The sequence below is a fragment of the Miniopterus natalensis genome, chromosome 8 (genome assembly GCF_054644295.1).
Source record: "Miniopterus natalensis isolate mMinNat1 chromosome 8, mMinNat1.hap1, whole genome shotgun sequence".
In the NCBI taxonomy this organism is placed as follows: domain Eukaryota; kingdom Metazoa; phylum Chordata; class Mammalia; order Chiroptera; family Miniopteridae; genus Miniopterus; species Miniopterus natalensis.
In genome coordinates, this window is record NC_142088.1 from 22,742,630 (window position 1) to 22,770,552 (window position 27,923).

The 27,923-nt window shown below is 44.4% G+C and overlaps 1 protein-coding gene and 1 pseudogene across 1 annotated transcript; one reads left to right on the top strand and one right to left on the bottom strand.

Moving 5' to 3' along the window:
• Nucleotides 1-1,388: 1,388 nt before the first annotated feature.
• MPP4 (MAGUK p55 scaffold protein 4) lies at nt 1,389-27,885 on the top strand. The gene is made up of 21 exons (XM_087819978.1): nt 1,389-1,464; nt 2,290-2,411; nt 3,558-3,635; nt 5,605-5,685; nt 6,792-6,923; nt 7,694-7,775; nt 8,911-8,996; nt 9,524-9,595; nt 9,978-10,174; nt 12,839-12,903; nt 14,754-14,771; nt 16,652-16,687; nt 17,516-17,536; nt 18,374-18,388; nt 19,511-19,552; nt 21,176-21,343; nt 22,557-22,637; nt 23,783-23,876; nt 24,241-24,349; nt 25,113-25,247; nt 27,694-27,885. Exons 1-21 carry the CDS (start codon nt 1,389-1,391, stop codon nt 27,883-27,885), a joined length of 1,902 nt encoding a protein of 633 aa, XP_087676104.1.
• On the bottom strand, nt 26,693-26,792 carry LOC148092578 (U6 spliceosomal RNA; annotated as a pseudogene).
• Nucleotides 27,886-27,923: the final 38 nt, after the last annotated feature.

The window sequence follows — 27,923 nt, forward strand, 5'->3', positions numbered from 1 at the left end:
TCCTGGCTTGCAGACCACCTCCTGTGTGTTCTCACGTGGCAGAGAGCGCGAGCTCTGGTGTTCTAATAAGGGCAGTGATGCCGTCATGAGAGCCCCACCCTCAGACCTCATCTAAACCTAACTATCTCCTAAGTCCCCATCTCCAAGCATCATCACATTGGGGGTAAGTCTTCCACATATGAATCTGGTGGGGGTTGGGGAGACAATTTCAGTCCATAGCAAATTTGTCACAGAAACCTGAGGATGGCCAAGCAAGCATAGCTTTTAGAATTCAAGTTGTGGAGATGAAAATTACTGTTTATGCCTCTATGGCTGAGAAACTAAACAAAATAGGCCTTTTAGAATCTATGAATTATCTATCCTGGAGTTGGTGATAGATCTATTAGAAGCCATTTTAATAAATAAATTCACTACAGAAACCAGTCTATTTGTAAAGCTCCTCAACAGTAAGCTCATCTTGGGAATGACCAGACCCCAGTGCCCCCATCTGGCGCAGGGAGCGGCCCAGTTGGTACACTCGTGTGGGCATCAGACGGAAGAAATGTGATCCATCTAGTGACAGAAAACGGCGGCCAGCTTGTTGAGTCCGCGCTGCCCCACCAAGGATGTGTGAACTTTAGATGCCCTGTGGCTAGCCCATTTCAGGAGGTTGCCTGATGAATGTGGTGCGTGAAGTCAGCCCATCTGTTTGCTCTGACTTTGGCAGAGGCTCCCTCTCCCTTTTCTGTTCCCTCCCCTGGAAGTGCCCCCTCTAGGCAGGAAGGGGAATCAGACACGGCCCTGTTGTGCTGCACGACTCAGGAGAGGCTCAGAAACGCACACAGGAAGAGGCAGGCTCTGCCCTGACTCGGTGGGGCAGGGCGGGTGGGCAAGGCCAGAACGTAGGATGCCGAGTTTTGGTAGGATCTAGCAAGCCGGAGCACTTCAGTGTGACCGCGGAGCAGGTGTGTGGGAGCGTTGTCTAAAATTCCGTCACAGCCCTCGGTGCTGCTTTGCTCACTGCCTTAGCATTCAGAGACAACATAACAATGATTCTTTTTCTAGAAGCTTCCCGGACTCAACCCCACAATCTGTCCAGATTCTAGATCAGTGTTCTCAGACATACCAGATTCAATAACCCAGTCTTCAACACGAATTTAAAAAGCTCCTTTAAAGAAAATCTGGATTAATTCTTTATGAAATAGTTTTTCTTTCTCGCAGCTGGTGATGGTTAGAGAGTAAGAATGTTGTATTTGATGATGACCCCAGGGTGAGCAGAGTGCCTGACTTGCCCAGTAAGGGCTGTGAAGGTAGATTTCAGTGCACTGAGAGCTGCGTGGCCAGCGTGACCGAGTGAGCTGTGTGCCGTCTATTGATCCTGAATTCTTTCTGGAAGCTTGGGCGGGAGGATGATACACTCAGGCGAAGGAGCAGATCCGCCGGACGAGGGCAGGAAGCGTGCTACGGCGTCCAAACCGGAGAATGGTATGTGGCTCCAGGATGATTTTTCTAAACTAGGAGGGTCTGATATCACTCAAAGTGTGATTAAATGGGTAGGAATTCCGATGGACTTACTGATTCCTACAAGGAACCCATTGTGCAATTGTCAGTGTCCTACTACATCCATCTGCTACAAGTCTAAGCAATTTTCAAGGCGGGAAGGAAAGAAATGGACACCATGTTTTACTGAAACTTAGGACTCCGTAACTTGTTCACATTCAAAATATCACTGCAACAAATAGAATTTCTATGAAAACACTTGTAAAAAAAAAAATCAAGCATTCGCTAAAATATGTTCAGTTCCTTTAATCAGTGGAATCCTGAGATGCGTATTAAAACTTACTGGGAGTTAGAATTTTTCCATAACTTTCACTTTTAGAAAGGATTGAGACAAATGACTCTGTGTTTGAGTTAGAGAAGGGGGATCCAGAAAACAAGTAGACAATTTTGGAATTAGGCAAAGCCTGGTAAGATTGTGAGGGGAAAGCAATATTGCTCTCGTAACGTCTTACATCTGTGTACGATTACCTGTTATTTCATCTAAAGCTAGCCACAACCCTATGGGAAAATTAGCATATTCTTGATTTGCCACAAGGAAACTGGGTTTCCGATAGCGGGGCGACTTTCTGAAGTTCACAAGCAAGTGACAGAATAGGGCTCAAAGACAAAGCTGGCCTGAAATCCAGTGTCATCGCCACCCTCCTGAGCCCCTGTGGCATGTCCCAGCTGCCTGGTCCTTCGCATTTACACCAGCCCTTCTTTCCACCCCCACCTGCCTGCCACCCCGGCCCTGCCCTCTTCCTTTTCTAGGCCTCTCGCAAATCCTGAGGCTTGTGCTGCAAGAGCTAAACCTGTTCTACAGCCGAGACGTGAACGGACTGTGTCTCCTGTACGACCTCCTGCGCTCGCCGTGGCTGCAGGCTCTGCTCAAGGTGCGCCCTGAGGCGTGGAGCCTTCGCTTTGGGAGCAGAAACTGCTTAGCCGACGGTGCTGCTGGTCGGCTGGCAGGAAATTCCGCCTTGGGAAAAATTCTCAGAGCTAACAAACCTCTTAGCTCAGGAAGGAATTAACTTAAACGGCAAAGAGTATGGCAGCTCCTTTTTTTCTCCCCTAGGCTCCTGGGGTCACGAAGCAGCCACATTTATATCTTAAACTTACAGTGTTACATACCAATCCTATCTCCATAAAGCTGAGGGAAAACCCCACCTGATTTCTATCAGGCACTCTTTCCTCCTGGGATTGGCTAAAACCTGAGCATTGATGTCACTAAATGTGTCGCCCTTGCCCGCCCCTGGCAGGCTGCGGCGCTTTGTGCCCCCCGCATCAGTCCATCAGCCCGATCGCTGCCAGGGAAACCGAGCACTGGCACTGAGGTAGAGCAGGGAGAGCCCTCGTTCCAGCTCTGACGGAGGGAGACGGGCTGCGCTGGCCTCTTGGGTCTCATTTCTGCGTCTGTAAGAGAAACTATTTCTAAAGCGCAGTGAAGGGCTGCCCTGTGGAGCTAGCCAGGCCTTGGCGTGCTCGGCCCAAGCCTAGATCCTGGTATGGGAAAAATTCCTACGGGTCAGAAGAGACGAAGTTGGAATTTATGTAAAGGAACTTTTACTGGAGAATTAAGGAAAGAGAAGGAAACAAAAGATACGAGCAGAGTACAAATAAGTGTGTAGCGTGCCCGGCCTTTTCCTTCGGCGAACCCTGGTCCCGTGGTTCGTGTCCTGCCCAGCTGCGCAGCCCAGGCCCTGCAGGTGTCTGGCCCTAAGTCTCTATTGGTCTCAGCCCCAGAAACAAACCCCTCTCTCACTTTAACAAGAGTAAAAGTTTGAGTTTTTTCCAATGAAACCAATTAGGGAAGATCACTTTCCAACGGCAGCCGATAGCAGAGCCACTGGAGCATGAGAACCACCAAACCGACTCTGTTTCTCTTTGACAACTGGAGACACCGTATCAAAGGCCAACACTCATGCTGCTCAGCTGCTGTGTCGTTTCCCAGGCCGTTTCTTCCCTTGGAGATTCTTAAATCCCAAATGTCAGCAGTTCTGGTATCAATATGCCTCTCTTGCACCGCTGTCCTTCTGCAGGTTTACGACTGCCTCCAGGAATTTAAAGGGAAAAACCTCGTTCCTGTCACCACCCAGGCACAGGTGTTATCCTATGAGGTGAGGGGACTTACAGTTCACAGAACAGTAGAGCTTGAATGTGATGCCACTGTACTTGCAGTGCTAGTTTCAATGAATTAAAGGCTCTAATGCAAAAGTTTGATTGATGATTATACATCTAGCAAGTGTTTCTAATTGAGGTTTACTAATGGAAGAAAATTGGCCTGCAATCTCCCAATATAACAAACAGAAAATAACATTTTTAGCATGTGTCCATTCTCTCTTGGTTGTCCCCACCCCCCAACCAAAGCCACTCCTCTCCCAGTCTTTTATATCTCAGTAACGACCTCTTTGTTCTTGCAGTGCTCATGTCAAAAATCCTCGAGGTCAGCTTTGACTTTCTCTCTCTCTCTCTCTCATCCCTTACACCCAATCTAATGAAAATCCTGTCAATCTAGGAATACTAGATCTTAACCCCCCCACTGTGCCATCTAATATAAGCCATCATCATCTTAGGTAGATAATTACAATAGAACCTCCTACCTGGTCCCCTACTTCTACCCTTGCCCCCTGTATTCTGTTCCAGCACAGCCGCCAAAGAGACCTTCTTTAAAGGCAAGTCATGTCCCTTCTCTGCTCAAACCCTTCCAACGACTTCCCACCTCAGAGCAGGCTTCAAAGTTCTTGCACAGCCAAAGAGAATGTAGCCTCATTACCTCTTTGATGTCCCACTCTCTGCTCTCCCCCTTGCTTACTCTGCTCCAGCCATATTAACCCCTTGTAATTGTTTGAACCAGACATAACTCCTGCCGCAGGCCCTTTGCACTTTCTATTCCCTATGTCTGTAATCCTTTGCCTGTATATTCATGATTTCCTTCCTCATATCTTTCTGGTCTCCACTCTAATGTCCCCTTCACACTGAGGCTTTCCCTGGTCGTCCTATCTAAAATTGCAATCCCCTTATAGCACTCCCCATCTGCTTTCCTTGTTTTAGTTTTCTTCTTAACCCTTCTCACCATCAAATAAAACTATCTTTGACTTTTATTGTCTCTGTCTCCTCACTAGAATGTAAACTCTATGAGAATGGGGATTTTTGCCTGCCTAATTCACTGCTGTATTTGCATCACTCAGAACAGTGCCTAGCACATAGTAGCAGTAGGTGTTCAATAAATATTTGTTGAATGAAGGAATAAATGTAATTTATTTTATTATTATTTATTGGTCAAACCATATTAAAATAAATGGAAGGGAGGGGAGAAGAAAAGCTCTACCCTCAATTCCAGTAATCAACAAATCAAATTGTTCTTAGTTGTCCAATTGCTATCTTAGTGAACAGAGGTAAAGCTTAGCAAACTGCTTGTTTTCATTTAGTGTTATGTAATGACACCTGACTGCTAAAGACTCATGGGTCTGATTAAAGACTTGAAAAGTCTTATGTCCTGTCAGAAAGCAGGTCAACACCTAAACCAGAGCAAAGAGATCAGAATTTATTCTGTTCAGCACTTTCCCCTTACGCAAGTATTAAAATTGCTAATCAAATAATAAGCCCTGAAATACAAATTGCTATTTGTATTTTCCAATAGAAGAATGGAGCATCCCATGGGATTAAGCTACCTGAGTCTCCAGATATTTGAGCCTGTACCTAGAGAACTCAGGTACCTTACTTAGCCTGCCCATAAAGCCCTCATATTAGCAAACAGGTGTTTTAGAGCCACTGGAGAGAAATTGCCTTGGAACATATGATATCACAAAATTATATTAGCCCTTCTTCTAAGCCTGTGAAAGGCGAGGCCTGGAGCAGTGGGGTTTAGATCTACCCCCAGTCTTGAATTCTACCTGCTGTAGTAAAGTTTAATAAATAAGAAAGATTGTAGGCCTTGACTTTAAAGATTGAAAAGATGGCATAAATAAAAACTTTTCTTAGGTCAATATCATACTATTCAGTATATCTGTTATCCAGTCTAGGTGAGGTTAACTAGGTGCTAACTATTTTTAAAAATTTTACAGTGTATGCTTTTTCATCAACCAGGTGGTGGAGGTATTACATGCAACCTCTGGTTCCCCTGAGATCCAGGAGCTGAGACAGATCCTCCAGGCTCCACACTTCAAGGCAAGTGTTTGCTGGGATAGATACAACATGCCACCTGGCAATGGACAAAGTGGGGGGAAAGAAAGAAATGTGATGGAAAATGTGCTCTCTGAATAGGTGTCCTATTGCTGTGCATGGGTCACCAACAGTTTCTACCAAAGCATGTGGGACTCAGATATGAGTGGCTCATTGTCGTCGGTCATTGAGCCAAATCTGACATATTTATGAGGAGACATCCAGGACCGTCCATGGTGTGTTATTTCGCCACTGCAAAGCCTCTAAAATTCTGGTGCAATCAGGACAGCAACCTTCCTTTCCATCTTGGGTATATTTTAAGTTTTGGATAAGGTGTGTGAAGGTATTTGGAAGCCACAGTACAGTGATGATTAGCTCTATGGGGGTGAGGGGTATATGAAAAACATTTGATGGCAGAAGCCTATCTCATAGTACTTACGGATTTTGAGATCAACTTATCAGAGAATTAGAACTTCAAGAGAATGTCTGCATTTGGAGCAATGGAATTTATGAGTCAAAATTGCAAGATAACCCTAGAGAATTTCCTCTGAGTTGCAGTGAAGTCCCGCCCAACAAACTTAAGCGGGGCTATGGGCTGACTGCTTCCCCGCCCCATGAAATGAAAAATTTAACACAGTGGGTCATTTTGATCAAAGGACCTTTTTGATCACACCTTAAACCAGAGCACTGCTTTTTCTCATTCTGTTCCACATGGGCTTTTGGGTGTCACCGACAAGTTAAACCGGCAAGGCACTTTGATCTGCTCAGCCTTAATTAGGGAAAGTATGTGAAAAGCTGTTTGTAGTTCAAGATCATAGGAGCACCATGGATGACATGGATTGCCAGGAAATGAGACGGTGACAGAATAATACATTTTAATGGAAATGAAAGAATCTATTATGTGTTGCTTACCCTCTCTGTGTCTTGTTTCTTTATCTGTAAAATGGGGACAGTAAATGCACCTGCCCCATGGAGTTATCCCGAAGATTGAGTTAACCCCCATAAAATGCTTAGAACTGCACCAGGCGTGCATGTGTTGGTGTTTTACATAGTATCGAGTCACTGTTTTCTAGATGGATATGTCCCATGTCCTTTTCCTTCTCTGTTCCCAGGCCTTGCTCAGAGCCCATGACACTGTGGCTCGGAAAGATTTTGAACCCCTCCTGCCCCCACTGCCAGACAATATCCCCGAGAGCGAGGAAGCCATGAAGATAGTTCGTTTGGTGAAAAACCAACAGCCCCTGGTGAGGAAACCATTTTATAATTTCAGTTAGAATTATACCAGGGTTCATTGTGAACTAATGAACCTGGTAGATGCTTGGACCGCATCCTTGCCTGTGGTCACAGACACGGTTTGAGGCACTCAGAAAACATGAGGGGACTCCATAATCACAGTGGCTAAACTGTATCTTAAGGATGTTTGCCTGTGGCTTCAAACACATTACATATTGTAATGTTTTCACTAGGAAACATTCCTGTTTAGTGTTTTTCTTTTCTGAAAGAGCTGTGAGAGATAAGACATATATTTTATTTTATTATTTGGCCTTCTGGCATATACATATATTTCACTCCATCCCAATGTATTTGCCTAAGCTTTCCCCCCTCCCTTAGTGGGAAGCTAAGTAAGGCATCCATTTGATTTTCTAATAGTCCCCTTGAATAGGTTGTAATTGTGGGAAATTTCTTTATCTTTGGAAGGACACAAATTTTCTTTTTTTTTTTTTTTAATTTGTATTGTTGACAGCATTACAGATGATCCCCATTTCCACTCCTTTGGCCCCCTTCCACCCAGCCCCACCCCGCTCCAGGCCAGGAAGGATCCACATATTCTTTTATGTCTATGTGGTTAGCTAGAGAACTCGGGGGCCAGCGCTGAGGGCACGCTGTAGCCCTGCTTGGTATGAATACCCTCCAAAAGGGTATTCACCTGAAAGACCAGAGCCCCATTGAGGGCAGCCACCAGGAGGATGGTCACGTAAGCTGAAAGAGGGGTTCCACTGTACTCTCTCCCCAGGGAGCTACCATCAAGCGCCACGAGCTGACAGGGGACATCCTGGTGGCCAGAATCATCCACGGCGGGCTGGCTGAGAAGAGTGGTAGGCTGGGGCGGCGGGTACAGGCGGGACCAGGAAAGCAGGAAACCCTCGCAGGGAAACCCCTCTTTCCCAATAAGGTTGGGGCTTTAGTAAGTGCCATTGCCTTGCTTGGCTACTAAGGAAAGAAGGAAGGAATATTCCAGAGACATCCTCTTCCTCTCCTTCACTGAGTCCTCCATTCTAGGCACCACATTAATGTCCTCTCCGTTTACATTCTCGTAGCAAACTAACAAGGGAAGGGAGGTATTATCGCGCCATTTCACAGATGAGGAAACTGAGGCTCAAAGTGATGAAGTAACTAACTTGCTCAGTTTGAATCAGGATTCCAATCAAGGTCGGCCGCACTCCATGCTCCCCACTTTCACTCTTCACTGGGCCCTTCGGCTTTCAAAAGCCTTAGCTCCCCCCCCCCATCCCCAAACGCCTTTCGCTGGCCCTTTCTACCAGTGGGCCTCCCACTGCTGTGCTACTGGAGCGAGCGCTTCTGTCCCTGCTGCTCCCCCTCCCCACCGTCCACGCCCGGAAGCCTGGCACAGGGTTTGACCCCGACACCCCTACAGTAATTCCCTCGGGATCTCCCAGTTACTAGGCCTCAGTTCTATCCCTGCTTCTCTGGCACCTCGGTGTGTGGCCCGTACCTGTCATCCTCCTCGGTTTCTGGGCCGATGGCATCATCCTGCTTCTGGTCCCCTCTCTCGGTCAGTTCCACTGCTTTTCTGTATGTTTCCCAAGGCTTAATTTTAACCCCAAGTTTCTCCGCAGTGCCTCTTTTGAAGGGCCCCCCGTTTTCTTTTGGTTATCATTTCCTCATGACCCTGACATCTTTATTTTTAGTGGTATCTTCTTACCGGTGTTCCAGCTCCATTTTACGACATCAGATTTGCAAAAATAAAGATATCACCATCAGTTAATGCCCCGGGTGGGTGACAAAGTGGGAAAAATGCATTTCTCATGCACTCGGGTGGTGGTGTGAATTAGAATAACCATCTTGCTTTATTAGTATTTATTAGTATTAGTATTTCACAATAAACTTTAAAATATTGGAGCATGCTTGAGTTAGTGAATTTGTTACATTGCTTTAGGATAGGTCCTGTATTTTTGCCAATGCCTTTGTTTTGTGTTCCTGATTGCCTAGGTTTGTTATACGCTGGAGACAAACTGGTGGAAGTGAATGGAGTTTCCGTTGAGGGGCTGGCCCCTGAGCAAGTGATCCACATTCTGGTAACAGCCTCCCCTTCATGCCTCAGTGAGCCGCAAGGCTGAACAGGCCATCCCGCCCCGGTGTGTCCCGTGAGGGGACTTGACCCCTCTCCACACTCCCTCTCCCCAGGCCCCAGCCCTGTCTGTTTCTGTATGCTCTGCCCCCACAGCTGAGAAGAGACAGAAGCAGGAACTAATTCCTGAAGAGGGAATGTGAGGCCCAGAGCTCGTCTCCTCCCCCGGTGCCTGTGGGAGGAAGACCTTGCTGAGGGGGTTTCTCATGGCGGTGAGATGAGGGTCCCTGGGAGAGGCCAGGCCTCGGTGCGGCTTTTAGCAGGCCGGAGACTCTGGAGCAGGGCAGAAGCAGAGCTCAACTTCTTCCTAATTTCCATTTCTGGGTGGTAATAGTTAGCTGTTGAACCCTTATGGAAGTGCCTGTGGAAGAAATCACCATCAGGCTTGAGCATCTGAGCCGTAACTCCGTGAGCCGAACCCAGTAACTCGCTGGACTCTGGGTTTGTCATTCTTCCCCCTTTGCCATTTTCTAGGCTATGTCTCGAGGCACAATCATGTTCAAGGTGGTTCCAGTTTCTGAGCCCCCTGTTAATAGCCAGGAGACGGTAAGAAGTTACTGAGCCTTCATACTACTGTTCACTGTAATGCGTTCAACGCTTGTTCAATACTGTGTTGCATAGTTTTCAATATGACGCCGTTAGAGGCAAATGAATAAACGAAAACAGTAAAAGGAGACGAGGTACCAAGGAGTTCAGAGTCACATCAAGAACGGTGAACATTTGAGCAAAATCTCTCAGAGCCAAGAGATTATATTCCCAAAGCCACTTTTTTCATGGGTCTCAGACTCAGTTCAAGAGGCAGGTTCTCTTTTTTTGTGAGGATGGGAAGATAGGAACAGTGGGTGGAAGAGAGGGAGAAATAGCTTTGTCTTCGTGGCCCATGGGTGCACGGGTTCCCCTGACAGCGCCACTGTGCACCCACTGTCAGGTGTACGTTCGAGCCATGACTGAGTACTGGCCGCAGGAAGACCCCACCATCCCCTGCGTGGACGCTGGCTTGCCTTTCCAGAAGGGGGACATCCTCCAGATTGTGGACCAGAATGATGCCCTCTGGTGGCAGGCCCGGAAAATCTCAGACCTCGGTTCCTGTGCCGGCCTGATCCCTTCTAACCAGCTTCTGAAGAGGTAAGAAAACTCACCACTCCTGGGCTCAGGACTGAGCCATCAGGAAATAAAACATTTCCTCAGGCTTCTGTTAGTGCACTTAAGATGAGATAAAAGGCGACAAACTCACACACTGGTTTATAAATCCAAGCGTTAACTTATCCATGCCCTAAGCTTCTTAATTACCAAAGGATCAGAAGAATAATACCAGCTAGAAAAGAGAGGAAACACATAGGAAACTAAATTAAACTTGAAATGGTAGTTCCAACTCCCTCTATTAATTTTTCAAGGCTGACTTGAAACCTCAATTACTGAATCTCAAACCACCACCCTCACTTCTGTGCTATTGAGGTCCAAGGGAGTAAAGACAAAAAACCCCCACACAACAGATCTTAAAAGGTTGAAGGCTCAGCCCATGTTAATAAACCGGGAAGTAGAAAAGGGACTAGCAAAGGATAGTGAGAATAAATGACCAATGAGGCAGGATGAAAATCGGGACAGTAGGGTATTCTGATCATCTGTCCCCACTGCTGTCGAGGGGACCGAGCACTGACGATCGAATTCAGCAACGTGGAGGTCACTGGGGATCCTGATAAAAGCGATTTCAGTGGAGGGGTGGGGCCAAAATCCTAGTAGAGTGGGATCTGAAGAAATTGATGACAGGGAGCAGGGAAAAAATCTTTGAGGCATTTTGGTGTGAAGCAGCGCAGAACAATGGAGAAACAGCCGGAGGGGAAAGGAGAGTGGTATGATAGGTTTTTTTAGTTGGGGTAAATAAAGCTAGTGGAATAATCCAGTGGGAAGGACGTTTCTTATGGCATAGGAGAAAGAGAAGAGAATTGCCTTGAGCAGGCCAAAGAAGAGGGGTTGGCCTTATGTGGGGTCCTAAGCAGTTCGTCCACAGTGATGGTAACAGTAGGGGACCCCGAGAATGCACCAGAGTTGGGGGTGGGGGACATGGTAGAGCTCGTGGAAGTTCTCTTCCAACCGCTCTTACTTTCTCAGTGAAAAAAGAAGCAGTGTCCTCGCTAAGAGTAAGGGTGTAAGGAGGTCCTGGGAAGGATCCAGGAGAGAGCTTGAAAAGCTTCTGTGCGAGCTGGAGAGCAAGTGGATTAGGTAAATACAGTGCGATCATCATTAAGGGCCCACTTAAGGTGAAAGACCATAAGTTGGCAGTAATTCTGGTCAGTTTCCTTGGGGGCAGGTCCAGATTCGACAGAGAATTGGGTTTAACAGTAAATCAAGAAAGAGCCAAGGTAGTAACTAAAATGAAGGAGCGTGACATTAAGGAGGGAGGTAAGGGTCAGTGGAAAGGTCCTAGAAAGAGCAGTGGATTATAGGGCCTATGGGGTCAACAGATTATTGGGGTTGAGAAGATAGGAGGTGTTGGGGAAAGATAGGGATGCTGGGAATTGAAATGATGGAGGGATTGCAGCGCTTGGTTCTGAGAAGCTCTGGGGTATGGCAGAGGGAGGCGGTGGCTGAGGTGGAACGTGGGGAAGGTCCTCAGGAGAGAGGAGATCAAGGAACCGAGGGGCCAGTGTTAGAAGAGGTGTTTATATGCCTGATAAAATCATAGGGAATTAGGACAGAACAGTGTTGAGAGCGTGAGGTGAGCAGGGGTGACCTGGGAATGGTCACCAGGAGAGTGGGGGAATAATAGTCAGAGCTGGGGATTCTAGGGAGGAGGGAGACAGCCTGGACATGGCCACGAGAAGCAAGGACATGGGCCCACCTCCAGGTCATGAGCAGCGTGTGCTGGATCCAGCTGACAGAGCCACTGTGTGCACTTCTCACATCCACGGTCAGCAAAGTCAGGGTGGCAGCTTGAAACCCGCCACATGACAGCACTGACACTAGAGAAATCGGTAAAAGCTACATATCAGGGCTCCCCGGCGCCCCGAGCTGCTGTGAGTGGGAGTGGGGGACGAGTCAGCTTCCCCTTGGAGGAACCTGGGTTTTAGTTAGAGCTAGAAAGTGAAGAGCTCACTCAGAGAAGAGGCTGAGGCCCGAGAGATTTTGCTGAAGGTTTACGCGAATCCCTGGTGTGTGTGCAAGGGCCTCAGGGAGCGGAGGGTGGTGGGCAGTCTTACAGGGATTAGAGCACAGAGGATAAGGGATGACCTGAGCTTTGGGGGCTGAGGACCCGAACAGGGATAAAGGCCTAATGAGATTAGTCCTCGTGGACCCATGACGGGCAAAAGTGGCCAGAAGGCTCTGGTGGGGGTCTTGCAAGGGGCACACAGAAAGGCCAGGTTTGTTGGATTAGTGCCCAAATGAAGAGCAGGAGAAGGAACTGAGGTCATGGGAACTGTGGAGGCGCCACAGCGGGGAGGGAAGCAGAGGCTGCTATGAACATTTGGATGAGACCAGCTGCAGCAGGTAGTGAGCCGGAGGCGCAGGGCACCCCGGCTCCTTTACTGAAGCCTGGGCCTGTGAACTAGTGGCCACAGCCAGATTTTCACTCTAAGTCAGTGTGGCTCTGAAAATATCCCACGAGGCAGGAAAAAAAATAAGAAAGGCTGTGTATTTAGAGAATGTATTTGACAATGCGTTTGGAGAAGAAATCTTTCTCACTTGGGCAGACAGCAGAATCCTAGGAAAATTCTGTCCTGCATCTGTTTTGCTTGGATTCACCGGGGTTGACTTTCCTTTTTTTCTCATAGTGTGTTTCTTTTCTCATAGGAAGCAACGAGAGCGCTGGTGGTCTCGGCCATGCCGGCCTCACACCCACCTCAAATCGACCACCTGTGAGTGTGCCGACGCCTCAGCCCAGCATCTGGGCGATGGGCAAGCTGGCTCCCTCTCCCGGGCTGGCTTCTGGCCCAAGACAGGGTCCTAAATGTCTCCGCTGCCCCAAGGAACCTGGCAGAAATCCCGCCACAGGCATTCATTCTTCTGGATTTAGAAGAGTTTTCAGTTTATGAAAACACAAATGTTTTTGCGTTGGTGACACGTTTGGTGATCACTCCCCGCCGTGCCGCCCTCGGAGACCTGTCCAGCCAGCAAACACGCACGCATGCCGGCAAGCGAGGCTGCGTGGCTGCCCACAGGCTTCGGGGGGGTTCACCCTGTTCAGAAGCTCCGGTTAACAGTTGGTGCGCCTTTGGTGGATAAACGTGGGACTGAATTATCACTTCGTGATGAAGTTTGTTTGCTGGACGGTGTTATTCAACTGGCAGGGGAGGAGTGGCTAGTAAAGGGATCCACGGTGGCAAATGCCTGTGAGCTACTTACTGCCTGCAAAGGCGCTGTAGCTGGCAGAGCCCAGGGGAACCGAGTGAGGCCCCTCAGAAATGGCCCTCAGGCGGCCCCGGAGGGAGTGAAGGGGGGGCCCTGGGGGGGCACAGGGAAGGCAACACTATCAACATCAGATTTGCCCGTGGCGAGTCTTCACTTTATTTCTCACTTCTCTAAGCCAAAAGTTATTCCTTACTTTATTTTTCTCTTGAAAAGATAGGATAGCTATAGAGACATTTTGAAAGAAGAAAACACACTTATAATTCCTCACCACTGACTGTATTTTCACACTACCTTCCAGTTATGGAAGCGTATACATGGTTACAGTAGCAGCTACAATACCACTTTTTATCTTTATTTTAGCTTAACATTTTATCAGAAACATTTTAGTGATATTTTAGTTATTTCCCTTGTGTTTTGAAAAAGTTTGTTTACCAAACCAGCTTGAAATACGTCTGTAACCCATATTCCTATTTCATTTCTCAAAGACACGTGGAAATGCTAACAAAGCTTCTAATCAGTACCTGGTAACTAGTGCGGCCCCTGGCTGACACTTAATTTGCTCATGTAGCCTAAGTGCAATTTTTATCAGAGTTTTTGAAAAAGTCCACCCCGAAAATAGCTTGCAGACCCCCTTATCCTCACAAATCTCTAAGTCCAGGAACGCCAGGGTTGGAGCCACTGACTTAAAGGGTCACCTCTCACAGGGCTGTTTCTGATGGGGAGCGATCATTTTCTAAACTATTAGATCATTTGTTTTCTTTTTAATCATTGTAGATGATTCTGCAGTAGATATTTTGTATCTTCCTGCTCTGCTTAAATGTTACCTTAGGAAAAAGAAATCTCAGGAGCAGTTTACTGAGTCAAGAGATTTAGGCATTTTTATTAATCAAGTTATTGAGAAATTTCAGGCCGATGTTAGTTTGTAGATGGTTATTAAAGTTATTTACTGAAGATGCACTTGTCCTTCCTTGTTTCCCTCTTTCCCTTCCTGCCTGCCTCCCTCCTTCCAGTCAAGATACCAGTTCCTAAAGTATGCCGAACTAAACACATTAATTCAGGAGTGAATAGAATGCAACCTTTTATAGCTTATTGGGATGAAAAGTAGGACTTGCCAGAATCAAGTAGATCTCCATTTTTAATAAGGCTCATAAATATATTAGTTTCTATAGGCTATTCACGTATCATTTTGTTACTAAATCTTTACTAAATTTCTAGAGAATAAGCCCAGAATATTATTATAATTTTGTCACTTTGCTTTTCTTATTGTAAGTAAGTTAATCTGAGAAACTGAGCATAGACTAATATGCTCTCACTCTCTCTTTCTCTCTCTCTGCTTCAATCATTTGTCTGTACCCAGCGATTTCTATGGAAGAAGGTAAGAAATAGTATTTGGAAAAAAACCCTCATCTCTAAAGTGTCCTAGAAATTTCTTGTCGTTCTAATTCAGTTCAATTCAGTTCAGCTATTTATTAAGCTCTTACTATATACCTAGTAGTGAGCTAGTCGCTAATCCCCTAATGTATAAAGAGATGTCAGGCAAAGAACACACACACAGTGTAGTTGTCCTGACACCGAGAGGAGTAAACGAAAGGGAACTGACATTTACTGTGTGCCATCCCAGAGTCGGACACAGCACCTCGCAAGAACTGAAAAAAAAAAGTTGTGAAGCTGCTCCACTGTTTTGTGTCAAGTGTTTTGCACACATTGTCTTCAAAATAACCATGTAAGGACATTATGATTGTTCCCATTTTATGGATGAAAAGATTGAGGCTCAAAGAAGGCGAGAACATTGTCAGAAGTTGCAAGTAGTGCAGAAAGTCAAAGCTTCAGTCTGTCTGAGGGCAAATGGGACCTCCAGTTATTACCCCTCCTCTTCACGCCCAGGCACCCAGGCGACTCATCTGATACCAAACACACACACTCACAAAAGCCAGAAAGCAAGATGCTGTCTGCTTGTGGACAGGGGAGAGAAGTGAGAAGAGCGGTCCCCTGGGCCTTCACCCCGTTTCATCTCTGACGGAAAGGGGATGGGGATCATGGGCAGGCCTCTGGAGAGGGCTGGGCCTCTGTGGTCCTGGTGGTGACGAGCCCACTGTCTTAGTCTGCTTGGGCTGCCACAACAAGATAGCACAGTGCTGAAATAAAAATATATATTTTTTCAGAATATATATTCAAATCGCTATTTTGGTATTAAAAAGAAAATGTAACTCAGTTTAATAAATAATCCATGTACCTGTTATGTGCAAGACGCCGGAGAAAGATGTGTAGAGTATGCCAAGGTGAGCAAGACATTGCCGCTTTCACGGAGCCGTCCGGCAGTGACTCAGGCCAACACCCACATGACTGTGTACGAAGCAGGCCGACGGGCAGTGGCAGACAGTTCAGGCGCGGGCCTTGAGGTGTTACAGGCGAAAGGCACAGAGGAAGAACCTGCTCCGAGGGGCGTGTGAGACACGGGAGCGAGACGGGTGGACAAAGCCTCAGAGCTGGGTCTGGGCCCTGTTGTGATGCGGCGATTTCCAACCCTTTTCATCTCATGGCGCACTTAAACTAATTATTAAAACTCTGTGGCACAACAAAAAATACATGTTTTGCCATCTGACAAAAGATAGGTATAATTTTGAATGATTTACAAAGTGACTTTAAAAATAATCAGGTGTTGTGTTGGTTTTTGTCATTTTCTTATTTGACAATCTAAGGGAAAAGAGGTCCGTGCCCCTGACTAAATAGTCAGGCATTGCTTGTTTTAAAAATCCTTGCGGCACACTGGTTGAAAATCACTCTTGTAAAGGGTTTGCAGTATTAGGATGAATGGTTTTAAAAGTTATATTCTTTTATTCTCTTATACGTACCCAAGCTAAAGGTAAAAATAGTTAAAGTGTACTTACCATGTGCCTGAACTTTGCATGCTTTATCTCACTTATTCCTATGCTATGTGGTATGTCACGTTGTAATGCAGCGATTTTCAACCTTTTATCCCCACTTACAGAAAGAAAACTGAAGCTTATGGGTAAACTAATTTGTCCAGCATTCAAAAGCCGATGCTTTAAAATATTTAACCATTTTATGTTATGTAGCCTCCCTCATATATTTTCATTTAATACAGTAGAGTCCTTTTTATCTCGCCGAGTGAGCAGTAGTTGTAAGAGTAATATTATTATAAGGTATATATAATAAGCCTGCATGTGGGGAATTTTGTTTGGGATGCTAACACAGTAAGCTCTACCCTTCCCTTGCCATGCTCTTTTATGGAAGACGACATGAAGATTGACGAGAAATGTGTGGAAGCAGGTAACATTTCCTCGTGACAGATTTACCACCAGAAGGAATAGGAAGCACCTCAGCTATGGAGCCTCCCAGGCAGAGTCAGCCAGAGGGGCCACAGGCCTCTCCCCTGTTAGAAACGTGCGAAGCGAATCCCCCGCCCTGTTCCTTTCCCGTGGTTCTGACGCTTGGAAGGGAAACACAGCTGTGGGAACGGCTCCCGGTCCAAACCAAGCTCCTAGAAATCAGCGTCTTGGAAATGATCACGGCAACACTTAGTAACCCGCGGGTGTTACGTTCAGTAACATTCAGGTGGAACATCTGGAAACCACCGTGCTCTTTGTAAAATACTATAAAATACTGAGATATCCCCTAAACAAGCTGCCCAACCAAACCGTTCTCCAATTACTCTTCCTGCCACACTTGCCTGGCTTACAGAGCCCAAACCTGCAGGCGGGGCGCGTCGCTCCTGAGTCTGCAGGCCCTCGAGCAGCAAAGCTGCGCAACATTCAGCCATCTGTAGGAGCCTCCCGCATCATTCCACCTTTCCCTGCCCGCTGAGACTCTTTTTTATTTATTCTCTTCTGTTCTGTTTCGTTATTTTGTTTATTTATTTTAAGCTCCTGCTGCACCCCCGCTTGTCACCATAGCCCAATTGCTATCACCTTGTATCTTATTTAAGGTTTATGTAGGCCACACAGACACCACGGCCTTGGCCTTGATTTAGGAACACAGTTTTAGAGCTGGTGTGTGTGCAGAGGCATAGGGTCAGGGAATTACAGCCTTAAAATCCAGATTCAGTATGACTATAATATAATGACACTTTTGGGTTTTTGCCTCCATGGAAAACCATAGATGAAGAAACATTTGAATCTGGTAAGTAAAAAATGAGTATTTGGTATGATTTTTAAATGTATAGAACATTTCAGATTCTGGTGAAATTTAAACATATTTAGGGGTATGATACAATCATTGATTAAATTCATCAACAGTATAGATGTGAGATGTAAGTTCACCTTAACCCTTAGGGCTGTTTAGGACCTGTGAGGACATTTTTGGTTGTCCATAGATGAGGGACCCTCCTGCCTTCGGTTGGTAGGAACCAGGCCCGCTGGCAGGCTGGCATCGCTCGCCCTCTCTCAGGGGTGTGTTTCATCAGCCCGGCACTGCCTCGGCTTTCCCGCCCTAGTTCCATTGAGGCAGTGGCCCTCCTCCTCTTAGCATACGAGTGAGTGTTTGTGTTCTGTGGTCCCCGCCTTCAAGGGGCCCGCTGGAGGAGCCGTGTGCGGGGCGAGGGGCGTGTTGGTGCGGGCCAGAGGCTGTGCAGCGCCTGCCTGGCCCTGGCCCTCGCCCTCCCTGCAGCAGGCCTCTGGGGGGAGAGGGGCTCAGGCCCCTCGCCTTCCTGTCGTTTCCCTCTCTCAAGCCTCCTTTCCTGCCAAGTAGAGAGGAGTCTTCATGGACAAAAAGCTTTCAGGGGCAGTCTAGTTAAGCAACTTACAGGAAAGGTGACTGTCGCCCTGCAGCAGGGGCGGGTCAATGACGTTCTGGGTCCCTGTGGCGCGTGTTCCTTCGCCTTGCCAGGACTCAGTTACAGCTTTCTCTCGGGGGGACACGGACGCCTCGCTTTTGAATTTGTCTTATTTGATGGGTGTCTTGATCTTCTCAAAGGCTTAACTTTTTTTTTTTTTTTTTTACACTTTTCCAAATATCCAGAGGAACTTTCAGAAGGTAATTGTTATTATTTCCTGGGTAAGCCAAATAAGCTATGTTTACGATCTCCCAGTGCCTCAAAGTGAATACTTGACAGAATGAATTTTAAGATACATAATGTTTTAAGGGTAAAATTGGTGATGAAATATTCAAATTCATAGAAAATACTTTTAAATAAACAATGAAAGAAATTCAGCCTGATAAATATATCCCTAAGTAAACATTTCCTTTTAAACTTACTGACATATTTCAGTTAGAAAATAGTACTTACTTACCGGAGATGGAAGTGATATTGGTGTGTTTTTCTTACATTTTACAATGTGTATTTTTTTTAAAAAAAACACACAAAGCTTAAGAGAAAAAGGTTGCATGTGTCAGTTCATTCTATGAACAAATTCTCTCTGTGTGTTTTTCAATAGTCAGAACAGAGTTGTATAAATGAAGAGAAACATATGTTAGTAAAAAGTAATTTGAAAGTGACATTTCTATCATTTCTTTTCTGGAGCTTATAACAATTTTTCTGAGACCCCAGTGAAAGCAGAGACAGGAGTTTCAGAGCCACCGGACACAGTTTTCCTCACTTTTTGTTCCTCACATTCTTGGACAGTCAGAAATAATTAGCAGCTGTAGAGCAAATACTAATTATACAGAATGAACCATTTTATGAGGGAGAAAATAAAAACCCACTGTAACAGAGGTTAATTATAGGACCTGCAGAAACCAATATCTACAAGTTAAAGCCAAAGCCAGTTTATCTGTGTAGTTGTTTTTTTTTAAATCAGTTTACTTTGGGCATGTTTAAAAATGTATACTTAATTTTATATGTTTTTACAATGACTCAGTATATTTCTTATAACTTTACATAAGCCTAAGATAGGTTTTTGTTCCCAACATACTAGACAGAATGTGTTCAGTGTGTCGCTAACACTCTGAACAGTGTCTCTGTGTAGTTTGGTGCACGTGATGGGATGGAAAGTGCCTAAGATAGTCTTTGGTAAGTCACTCAAGGCTAATACAGCGGTGCTGTCATCTACTGAAATAGTGTCACTGAAGACTTGGAGATAATTTCATGCCTCTGTTCTAAGTAAACTTCTCCTCCTCCACCTGTTCATTCTGCTCCTGCTGTTCTCTGTGCCCCAGACAAGGAGGAATTTGTTGGCTACGGTCAGAAGTTCTTTATCGGTAGGTGCTGATTAATAAGAGGTGGGTCTTTGTCACTTCCTGAGTTATAGTCGTACCCGCCTGACAGTCTCCTGAAAGCTTGTTTTGTTGATGGACGTTGATGTTGTTTTATAGATGAAAGCTTGTTCTGGTCTCCCTCTATCTTTTTAGGGGGGTCTATATTCTGATGTATTGATCATTCATTGTTGTTCATCTGATTTCCACTGAATATTTCTTAATTATTTATCCAATATAAATCTTTTGTTTTCTGCCAGACTGTTCAACAAGTGCTCTCTATTGATACAATAAGTAAAAGTATTGAGGATAATAAGAGCTGTTTTTCTTAGTTAGAGAAAGGAGTTACACATAGGGAAGGAGGAGCCCGGGGGACATGCTAAGATAAATCCTACAGCGTTGAATTCACATTGTAGGTATTGGTGTGAACTCATGCTTTTCAACATATATAGATACAAATATAGGTGTGTGCGTGTGTGTGTGTTTGAGATATACACATATAGTCCCCAGCTCTATCTACTGAGAGGGCCTGGGAACAGCTTTGGAACTCCCAGAAAGCGCTGTGGTCTGGCAGGCAGATTAAGCAGGATTCTAGGAGTTTGGAAATCACAACTGAAATGTCCGACTCTGCCACTAAACACACAGCTATGAGCAGCCACTGAGCCTGTCTGTGTCTTAGAGTTTCCACCCGGAGAATGTGAGTAATAAGCCTGCTCCACTGTTTCTACCCTGGCCGGAGCCACGAGCCCCCCTCATCTGGGAGTTGCCCCCAAACTGCCGTCCCCCAAGCCTTCACCTACTCTCCCTATAGTTTACATTTCCCCTTCAGCAACCAGAGGAATTCTTCAGAAACATAAATCAAATCATATCGCACCCACCTCTTGACCATCCAGTGACTTCCCATCCCACTCTGACCACAATCCAACACTGACTGAGGCCCTGCGTGGCCCCCCAGCTTCCTCTCCAGCCACCCTCCCACCGCTGTCCCTACCGCCCACTGCCTCAAGCGCTTCAAGCACACTTTTTGTCTGCATCTTTGCAGTTGCTGTTCCCTTAGCCTGGGCTGCTTTTCCCCCAGAGGCCTCCTTACGTGGCTCCATTACTCTCTCCAGACACCTGCTCAGTGTCAACTTCTCAGACACTTAACTGAACCGCCTACCTGAAGAAGCACCCTGTCAACTACCCTCTGATCCTCCCTCTAGGCACTCATTTTTGTTGTTGATTTGTGTCTCTCGTCCATAAGTGTCAGCTTCATGAGGAAAGGGGCTTGGCTTAGCTGATCATTAGATGACCAGCGCCTGGCCCAACGCCAGGCACAAAGCGGGTGCTGGCGCCACTTAGAGGTAACGTGTGGGGCATTTTGTTCTTTTTCCTTCATATCGCTTCCTCTCTTCTACCATCACACAGACATGACTGTTAATTAGCGTTTTCGGGTCTCAGTCGCTGCGAGCTCCATCAGGCTGGACGCTGGAGGGACTCCCTCCTGCCCGGCCCTTACGTCCTGTGCATCTCCGTCTCCCCTGGAGGGGCTCTCTCCTGCCCGGCCCTTACGTCCTGTGCATCTCCGTCTCCCCTGGAGGGACTCTCTCCTGCCCGGCCCTTATGTCCTGTGCATCTCCGTCTCCCCAGCCGGGTTCCGCCGCAGCATGCGCCTCTGTCGCAGGAGGTCCCACCTCGGCCGGCTGCTCCCCGCGTGCTGTGCCAGCGGCTGCTGCAGCGCGGCGGGCGCCCCCTATGAGGAGGTGGTGAGGTACCAGCGACGCCCCTCGGACAGGCACCGCCTCATCGTGCTCGTGGGTATGTCCGCAGGCAGCGTCTCTCCTCACCCATGGTGACGCTTTCCTTCCCCATTCAATAGTCTTGCCCTGGAATAGTGGTAAAAGCAGGGCTTTTTATGGCCTGCCATACTAACACCCTAAAATACAAAACCTGTTTGTATGTGTGTATTTATAAATAAAACATTAACGTTTCATTCATCTACAGTCGAATGTCATATGCCATAGTGTATTTGAATTTATATAATTACAAATTGTATTGTGATGAGGTTATAACTGAGATTTTTTTTTTGCCTGTTTAGGATTTGTTCTGTAAGCATAGATGAGTGTTGTCCCTGGATCATTAATCTGTATAAGAAAAAAAAATCCTTAAGATTCATTTTTATAAGAAATTTGTACCCTCCTTTAGAAAAGTGTCAAAAACTCCTAGAATGTAATCGTTGGTGCCAAATAAGAAGGCAAATACAGTGCTGGGCGACCTGCTTTTGTGACCAACATCTCCACCAAGCTGGTCCCTGCAGCAGCAGTGACCTCGCCTGACTGCCATCTTCTCTGTGAACTCCAGCTGCGACAAGGCAGGTCCCTGTAGAGCTCACAGCCAGGGCAGACTGCAGAATCTGCAGGGCACGGAGCAAAATGAAAACGCAAAGGCCCCTTATTAAAAAATTATTAGGAATTTCAATGCAGCCAAAGAAGAGCATTTAACCAAGTGCAGTATCCTAAGCATGGGCCCTGTGTAACTCCTGGGCTCTATGCTCAGGAAGTCAGCCCTGCCTCCAGGGCACGTGGGGTGTCGACTCAACCGCCTGTCAGGAACTGTGCCCTTGGCTTCTGTAAGTCACAGGACCTATTGTGGTGGAACCTGGTTTCTGGGTTGTGACATGATAGAAATTTCATTTGAAGAGGAAAGGCAAGTTGTCTCAGATGACCCAAAATGAGGCCAGAGAATTCACACAGGGTCCAACATTAGACAAAATTTGCTGCTGGGGTGAGAGTTTCTGGCAATTCCCCACCTCATTCCTGAATGTCGGAGAAGTGTGGGCTCCTCCACAGGTCATCAGGAAAATCCCCAAGAGTCTTCTGGGGTTGCTCCAATTTGTGAGACGGGAAGCTACATAATTTCCCTAAGAACATGTGCTCTCAAGTATTTTCAGTAGAAGGACTGAAATGATGATTTCACCATCTCATTGTATTTATCCACATCCAATGATTTCTGTCTGACTTTCTGTGTTTAGGACCTTCTGGTGTTGGAGTGAATGAACTGAGAAGACAACTTATTGAACTTAATCCTAACCGCTTTCAAAGTGCTGTGCCGCGTAGGTTTAGTTTCTTTCATTGCAGTTCATGTTTTGGTAAAACTTTCTTTGCATCTGCAGGTACACTGAACTCAGATATGTCCTATCATCTTTGCTATGAAAATACAAGATGCAAGGGACAGTTCTTAAAATTTCTAACTATATTCATTTTAATAGAGGGAAATGATTTCCTAATTAGGCTTTTAAAAGGTGACTTTGTCTTTTTTCCATTTCTTAACAATAATATAAATGACCTTTCAGGATCACTAATATTTAGCAATAATAGCTACCATTCACTCAGTACTTACTATCTTACTGGCACTGTGCTTGCCTTACCTTGTTTTTTATTAAAATTATAATATATGCACATATAATGTTTATGTAACTGTAAGTATTATTATACCATGCATGGTGGGAAGAGCTTGTGGGTGCTTCCCCTTCACCTCAAGGCAAGACAGAGGAACTTAGGGAAACCACTTAAAGAACTTAATATGTTTCTCCTGCAATTTAGGTGTCAAACTGTACCTTAAAAAATCAAAAGGTTGGGTACTTAGAGGAAGTGACCAATGGCTGTAGTTTGGGAAGTCGCTGCCCTTCTAAAGTCTGTCACAGTAAAGTGTTGAGATGTTTCCCAAGGACCAGATCTGGGTGGACAATATGGGAGAAAGTCACCCTGGGGTTGTCTTAGTTTCTGCCCAAGAGGAATTCTTTCAGCAGAAAGAGGCCAAAAGCGGACCCCCAGATACTTCAGGGTGTGGAAGAAATCCTAACTGACCAGGTGGAATGGAGATGGACTTGAGGTACTCTTGTCCACATTAGTTGAATAAATGGGTGAAATGGTATCTTAGGGTTCATACGTAATTCACCAATGCTTATTTATAATGTGGTGTTCCTTTAGGGTATCCCTATCCTGGCTTAATACCTAGTACATTCTTGTCCACACCATGAGCATTAAATAAAGGTTTACAGATTAAATAATTTGATGAGAACTACTTTCTTATTGCCAATTCAGACTCCTTCTTTTTGGTTCTAGTATTTTATTTGTCTACCTGTTTATATATTCATTAATTTATTATGATTGGACATCTTTATCTAAATGCATATTGGTAATGAATCAAAACATTTTGAAGACTCTAAAATCTTTTTTAAAATTTGTTTTTTGACAGATACCACTCGTTCCAAAAAGAGCTATGAAATGGATGGACGTGAATATCACTATGTGTCAAAGGAGACATTTGAAAGCCTCACATACAGTCATAGGTGAGCTAGACATTTAGAATCTGATTCTCGCCTCTGGTTGTTTTACATTCAAAACAGAGTCCTACTTTTATTCACTTTCCAAAACTTCTAAGATAATTTATTTTTGTTTCTGAAGAATTAACCAAGGAAATGTAAATTGATATACTAGTAAACCAGTCATTGGGTTCTGAGAGGGAGCAGAATCAAAGTGCATATTTTAGAGAACTTGGAGAAGTCATTAAGTCCTACATCTCCTAATATTTTTTTCTCCTGTCAACTGTCCACTAATTGTTTTTGTGCTGGCAAAGTCCAATATATCTTCATGTTACTACTCAAAGTATTTTACTTGTAGAGAGTTACTGTTTTCTTTGTCCCACTCCTGCAGGATGCTCGAGTGTGGTGAGTACAGAGGCCACTTCTATGGCACCAGCGTGGATGCCGTTCAAGCCGTCCTTGATGGAGGGAAGATCTGTGTCATGGACTTGGAGCCTCAGGTGGGTCTGCAGTGGAATGTTTCCCGTCTTCCCAAAGTAATGAATGTATGCCATCCATTTTGTGCACATGCTATAGGTTTTATTTTGTTACTGTTAGCCTTTTAAGGATAAGACTAGTTCCCATATCTAAGGGCCAGGATCTTATGCAGAGGATCATTTGCTAGTATCTTGTCTTTAGTTGGGGAAGAAATTTAGTTTCTCAAGCACAAAAACAGAATTGAGCGCATGGCCATGAAGAAAACTTAGAATCTTGCTTTGACCTTGACCACAAAGGCATCGAGGTAGCTTCGTAGCAGGAATAAGATGTTGCTTTACACAAGGAGGTGAGGTCCCTACGTTGTCGTATCTACAGCTATCTCCCCAAGACCATACGTGCAATGAGCGGGAGTGAGCAAGTTCAGGTAAGATGAAGAACATACAATGTGTAGGCCCAATTTTCACGATCCTTGTATCTTCTTTGTGTTTTCTGTAGCCATTTAAAAATATAAAAAGAACCAGAGGACAATAAATTTGTTCTTATATCAATAAGGGTGTCATGGCCAGTAAGAGGAAGAGTCAGGATTTGAAGTAAATTTTTATTCTAGAACCCTATTTCTTAGTTATCAAAATGTTTTTTAGAGTTGAGAACTTGGGAGCACATGAGAATATACTCTGGCTAAAAATAATTGCTAATTTCTGGTCTTAGAAATTTTGAAAACATTCATGTTGCCTCTAGGAAATTAGGACTTCTGTTTTTAAAGGTGCACTTAATTTTTCTATGTAGGGTATTCAAGTGGCTCGAAACCATGAACTGAAGCCCTATGTCATATTTATAAAGCCATCTAACATGAGTTGTATGAGGCAATCTCGGAAAAATGCCAAGATCATTACAGATTACTTTGTGGACATGAAATTCAAGGTAAGACACAGAGGAAATGGATAAATGTATTTTTTTTCCCTAGTAAAAAATCACTGTATTGTTTCCAAAGCATCTCTGTGTGAAGGAATATAACTTTTCCCACTTCTAGGAATATATCCTAAGAAACCCGAAACACCAAGCACAAAGAACTTATGCACCCTGACGTTCATAGCAGCACAATTTACAATAGCTAAGATCTGGAAACAGCCTAAGTGCCCATCAGTAGATGAGTGGATAAGAAAGCTGTGGGACATTTACACCATGGGATACTATGCAGCTGTAAAGAGGAAGGATCTTTTATCCTTTGGGACAGCATGGAGGGAACTAGAAAGTATTATGCTAAGTGAAATAAGCCAGTCAGAGAAAAACAAGTACCACATGATCTCACTTATATGTAATGAACAAAATAAACTGATGAATAAAATGGATCTGGAAACAGAAGCATGGAACAGACTGAGGGATCTCAGAGGGAAGGTGGTGCGGGAGGAGTGGGCGGGAGAGATTAATCAAAGAATTTATATGCTTATATGCATAACCCATGGACACAGACATTGGTCTGGGGAAGGCCTGGGGGTGGGCTGGATGCGGAGTGGAGGTTATCAATGGGGGTAAAAAGGGGACATCTGCAATATTTTCAACAATAAAGATAAAGAAACTTAACAAAAAGTAAAAGTTGAAACATTGACATTGGGGGGAAAAAAGGAATATAACTTTTGTTTCTAATGAATGCTGCCCTTGTGATTTTTCTTTCCTGGACATCATTTATAAATAATAAAATAAAGTTTAGTAACTGCTATAGTGCAACTCTTATTTTTTTCTTTTTTTGGGGGGGTCTAGCTTAAAACAAAAGACCCTCAAACCACAGTTTGCAAAGCCACATAGAAATTGGGTGTGCACAAGCCTGATGTCTGTATTTAAAATGAATTCTTTATTTTACAAAAACATTTGAGAGTTTACTTAAAAATGCTTTTGTGAATATATGTCATCTGTAATAGGTGGTATCTTTATGTATATTTCTAAACAGAAAATTTTTTATTAATGATGATGGTAATAATAGAGGGGCCAAGCCAAGTGGGCTTAATCAGTGAACTTTTCCTAGGAGGAGATACCCCCCCAACCCCCCAGTTTTAAAATTAAATCCATTTAAAATATTTTAAATTAAATACACAGTAAATATTTTAAGTCATAACACATATTCAACAAGGTGTATAAGTCTTAAGTGTACAGCTCAATGAATTTTTACATGTGTATACACCCAGATAATCATCATCTAGATCAAGATATTACATCCACTTATTTTGTGTGTGTGTGGTAAAAAAACCCCACATAACATAAAACACAAACTTACCATCTCAAGTATTTTCAAGGCTATAGTTCAGTAGTGTTAAGTATATTCACATTGTTGAAGAAGATCTTTAGAACTTTTTCGTCTTGCAAAACAAATTAAACATATGAAATGCATCATGAATTTGCATACCATCCTTTGTATAGGGACCATGCTAATGTCTGTATCATTCTAATTTTAGTATGTGTTGCTGAAGTGACCATAGGTATCTTTATATTATCCATTATCTCATTATTTTTATCTTCATAGTTTTTCAATGATTTCTGTTTGAAAATCTGATTCTCTAGTTTGCATTTCAGACAGTGGAGTCTATGGATATATTCCCTGAGTCTTATGGGCACTTAAAACTGTGTTCTATCTCATTTTTATGACAATGTAAACAAGGTAACAAAATTATTTCAGGATCACCTGTGTGGTTACCTTGCAAAGGAGTACTGCCTCAAGATTTCAGTGTCCGCATTTACATTTGTGTTTATGATTGTATTGACAAGAAGTTGTATTATTTTAATTGTTGTGGACAAATTAGAAAACAACAGCAATGAATTTAATGCATTAGTGTCAGTGAAGGCCAGATAGCCTTCACTGAATGAACATTCCACCACAGTATAAATAGACAATATTATAGGTGAAACAAAGTGTAATTTAGGTATGCCTAATTCAGTAAAGCCATGTCTTACCATCTTCATGCTAAAAGTGACCATTTTGTATCTGCAAAATAATGTCATTCTTATCAGATTAATGTTCACTTGAAATTTATGTTTAAGTTTTATTTATATTTAACTGGTAAAATTTTTTTGGTTTTATGTTGTAAATAGTTTGAGAGCTTCAAGTGTTTAGATAATAGTACAATGGAAGTCCAAATGGGAAGTTGAGAGGATTGGTCTGTCTACAAACCATTACTCAATCTTCTAAAACCTTGACCAGGGAGACATTAATAAGACTAAAGAGAGAAACATAATTTTGGAGGTTTAAAACAGAGGACATTTATTTGATCTAATTTTTTATAAATAGTTCGCATCTGAATGGAACAGCATAACAAACTATTACTTCTACTCCTCTCATTAAGTTTGTACTATCCGTATTTTTTTACTTCTCTTGAAGGATGAAGACCTACAAGAGATAGAGGAGTTAGCCCAAAAAATGGAGACTCAGTTTGGCCAGTTTTTTGATCATGTGATTGTGAATGACAACTTGCAAGACGCACGTGCCCAGCTGTTGTCTGCAGTTCAGAAGGCTCAGGAGGAGCCTCAGTGGGTACCAGCAACGTGGGTTTCCTCCGAGACTGAGCCTTAATGGCTTCTGCTTAATGTTGGAGTTTTAACTACGTTCAT

What these genes read in the sequence shown, in the direction of transcription:
- MPP4 (XM_087819978.1), top strand. Translation starts at nt 1,389, where the DNA reads ATGATACACTCAGGCGAAGGAGCAGATCCGCCGGACGAGGGCAGGAAG. An exon ending in TCCAGGCTCCACACTTCAAG is followed by an intron (nt 5,686 to 6,791) that starts GCAAGTGTTTGC and finishes CTCTGTTCCCAG; the next exon opens with GCCTTGCTCAGAGCCCATGA. An exon ending in AGCAAGTGATCCACATTCTG is followed by an intron (nt 8,997 to 9,523) that starts GTAACAGCCTCC and finishes GCCATTTTCTAG; the next exon opens with GCTATGTCTCGAGGCACAAT.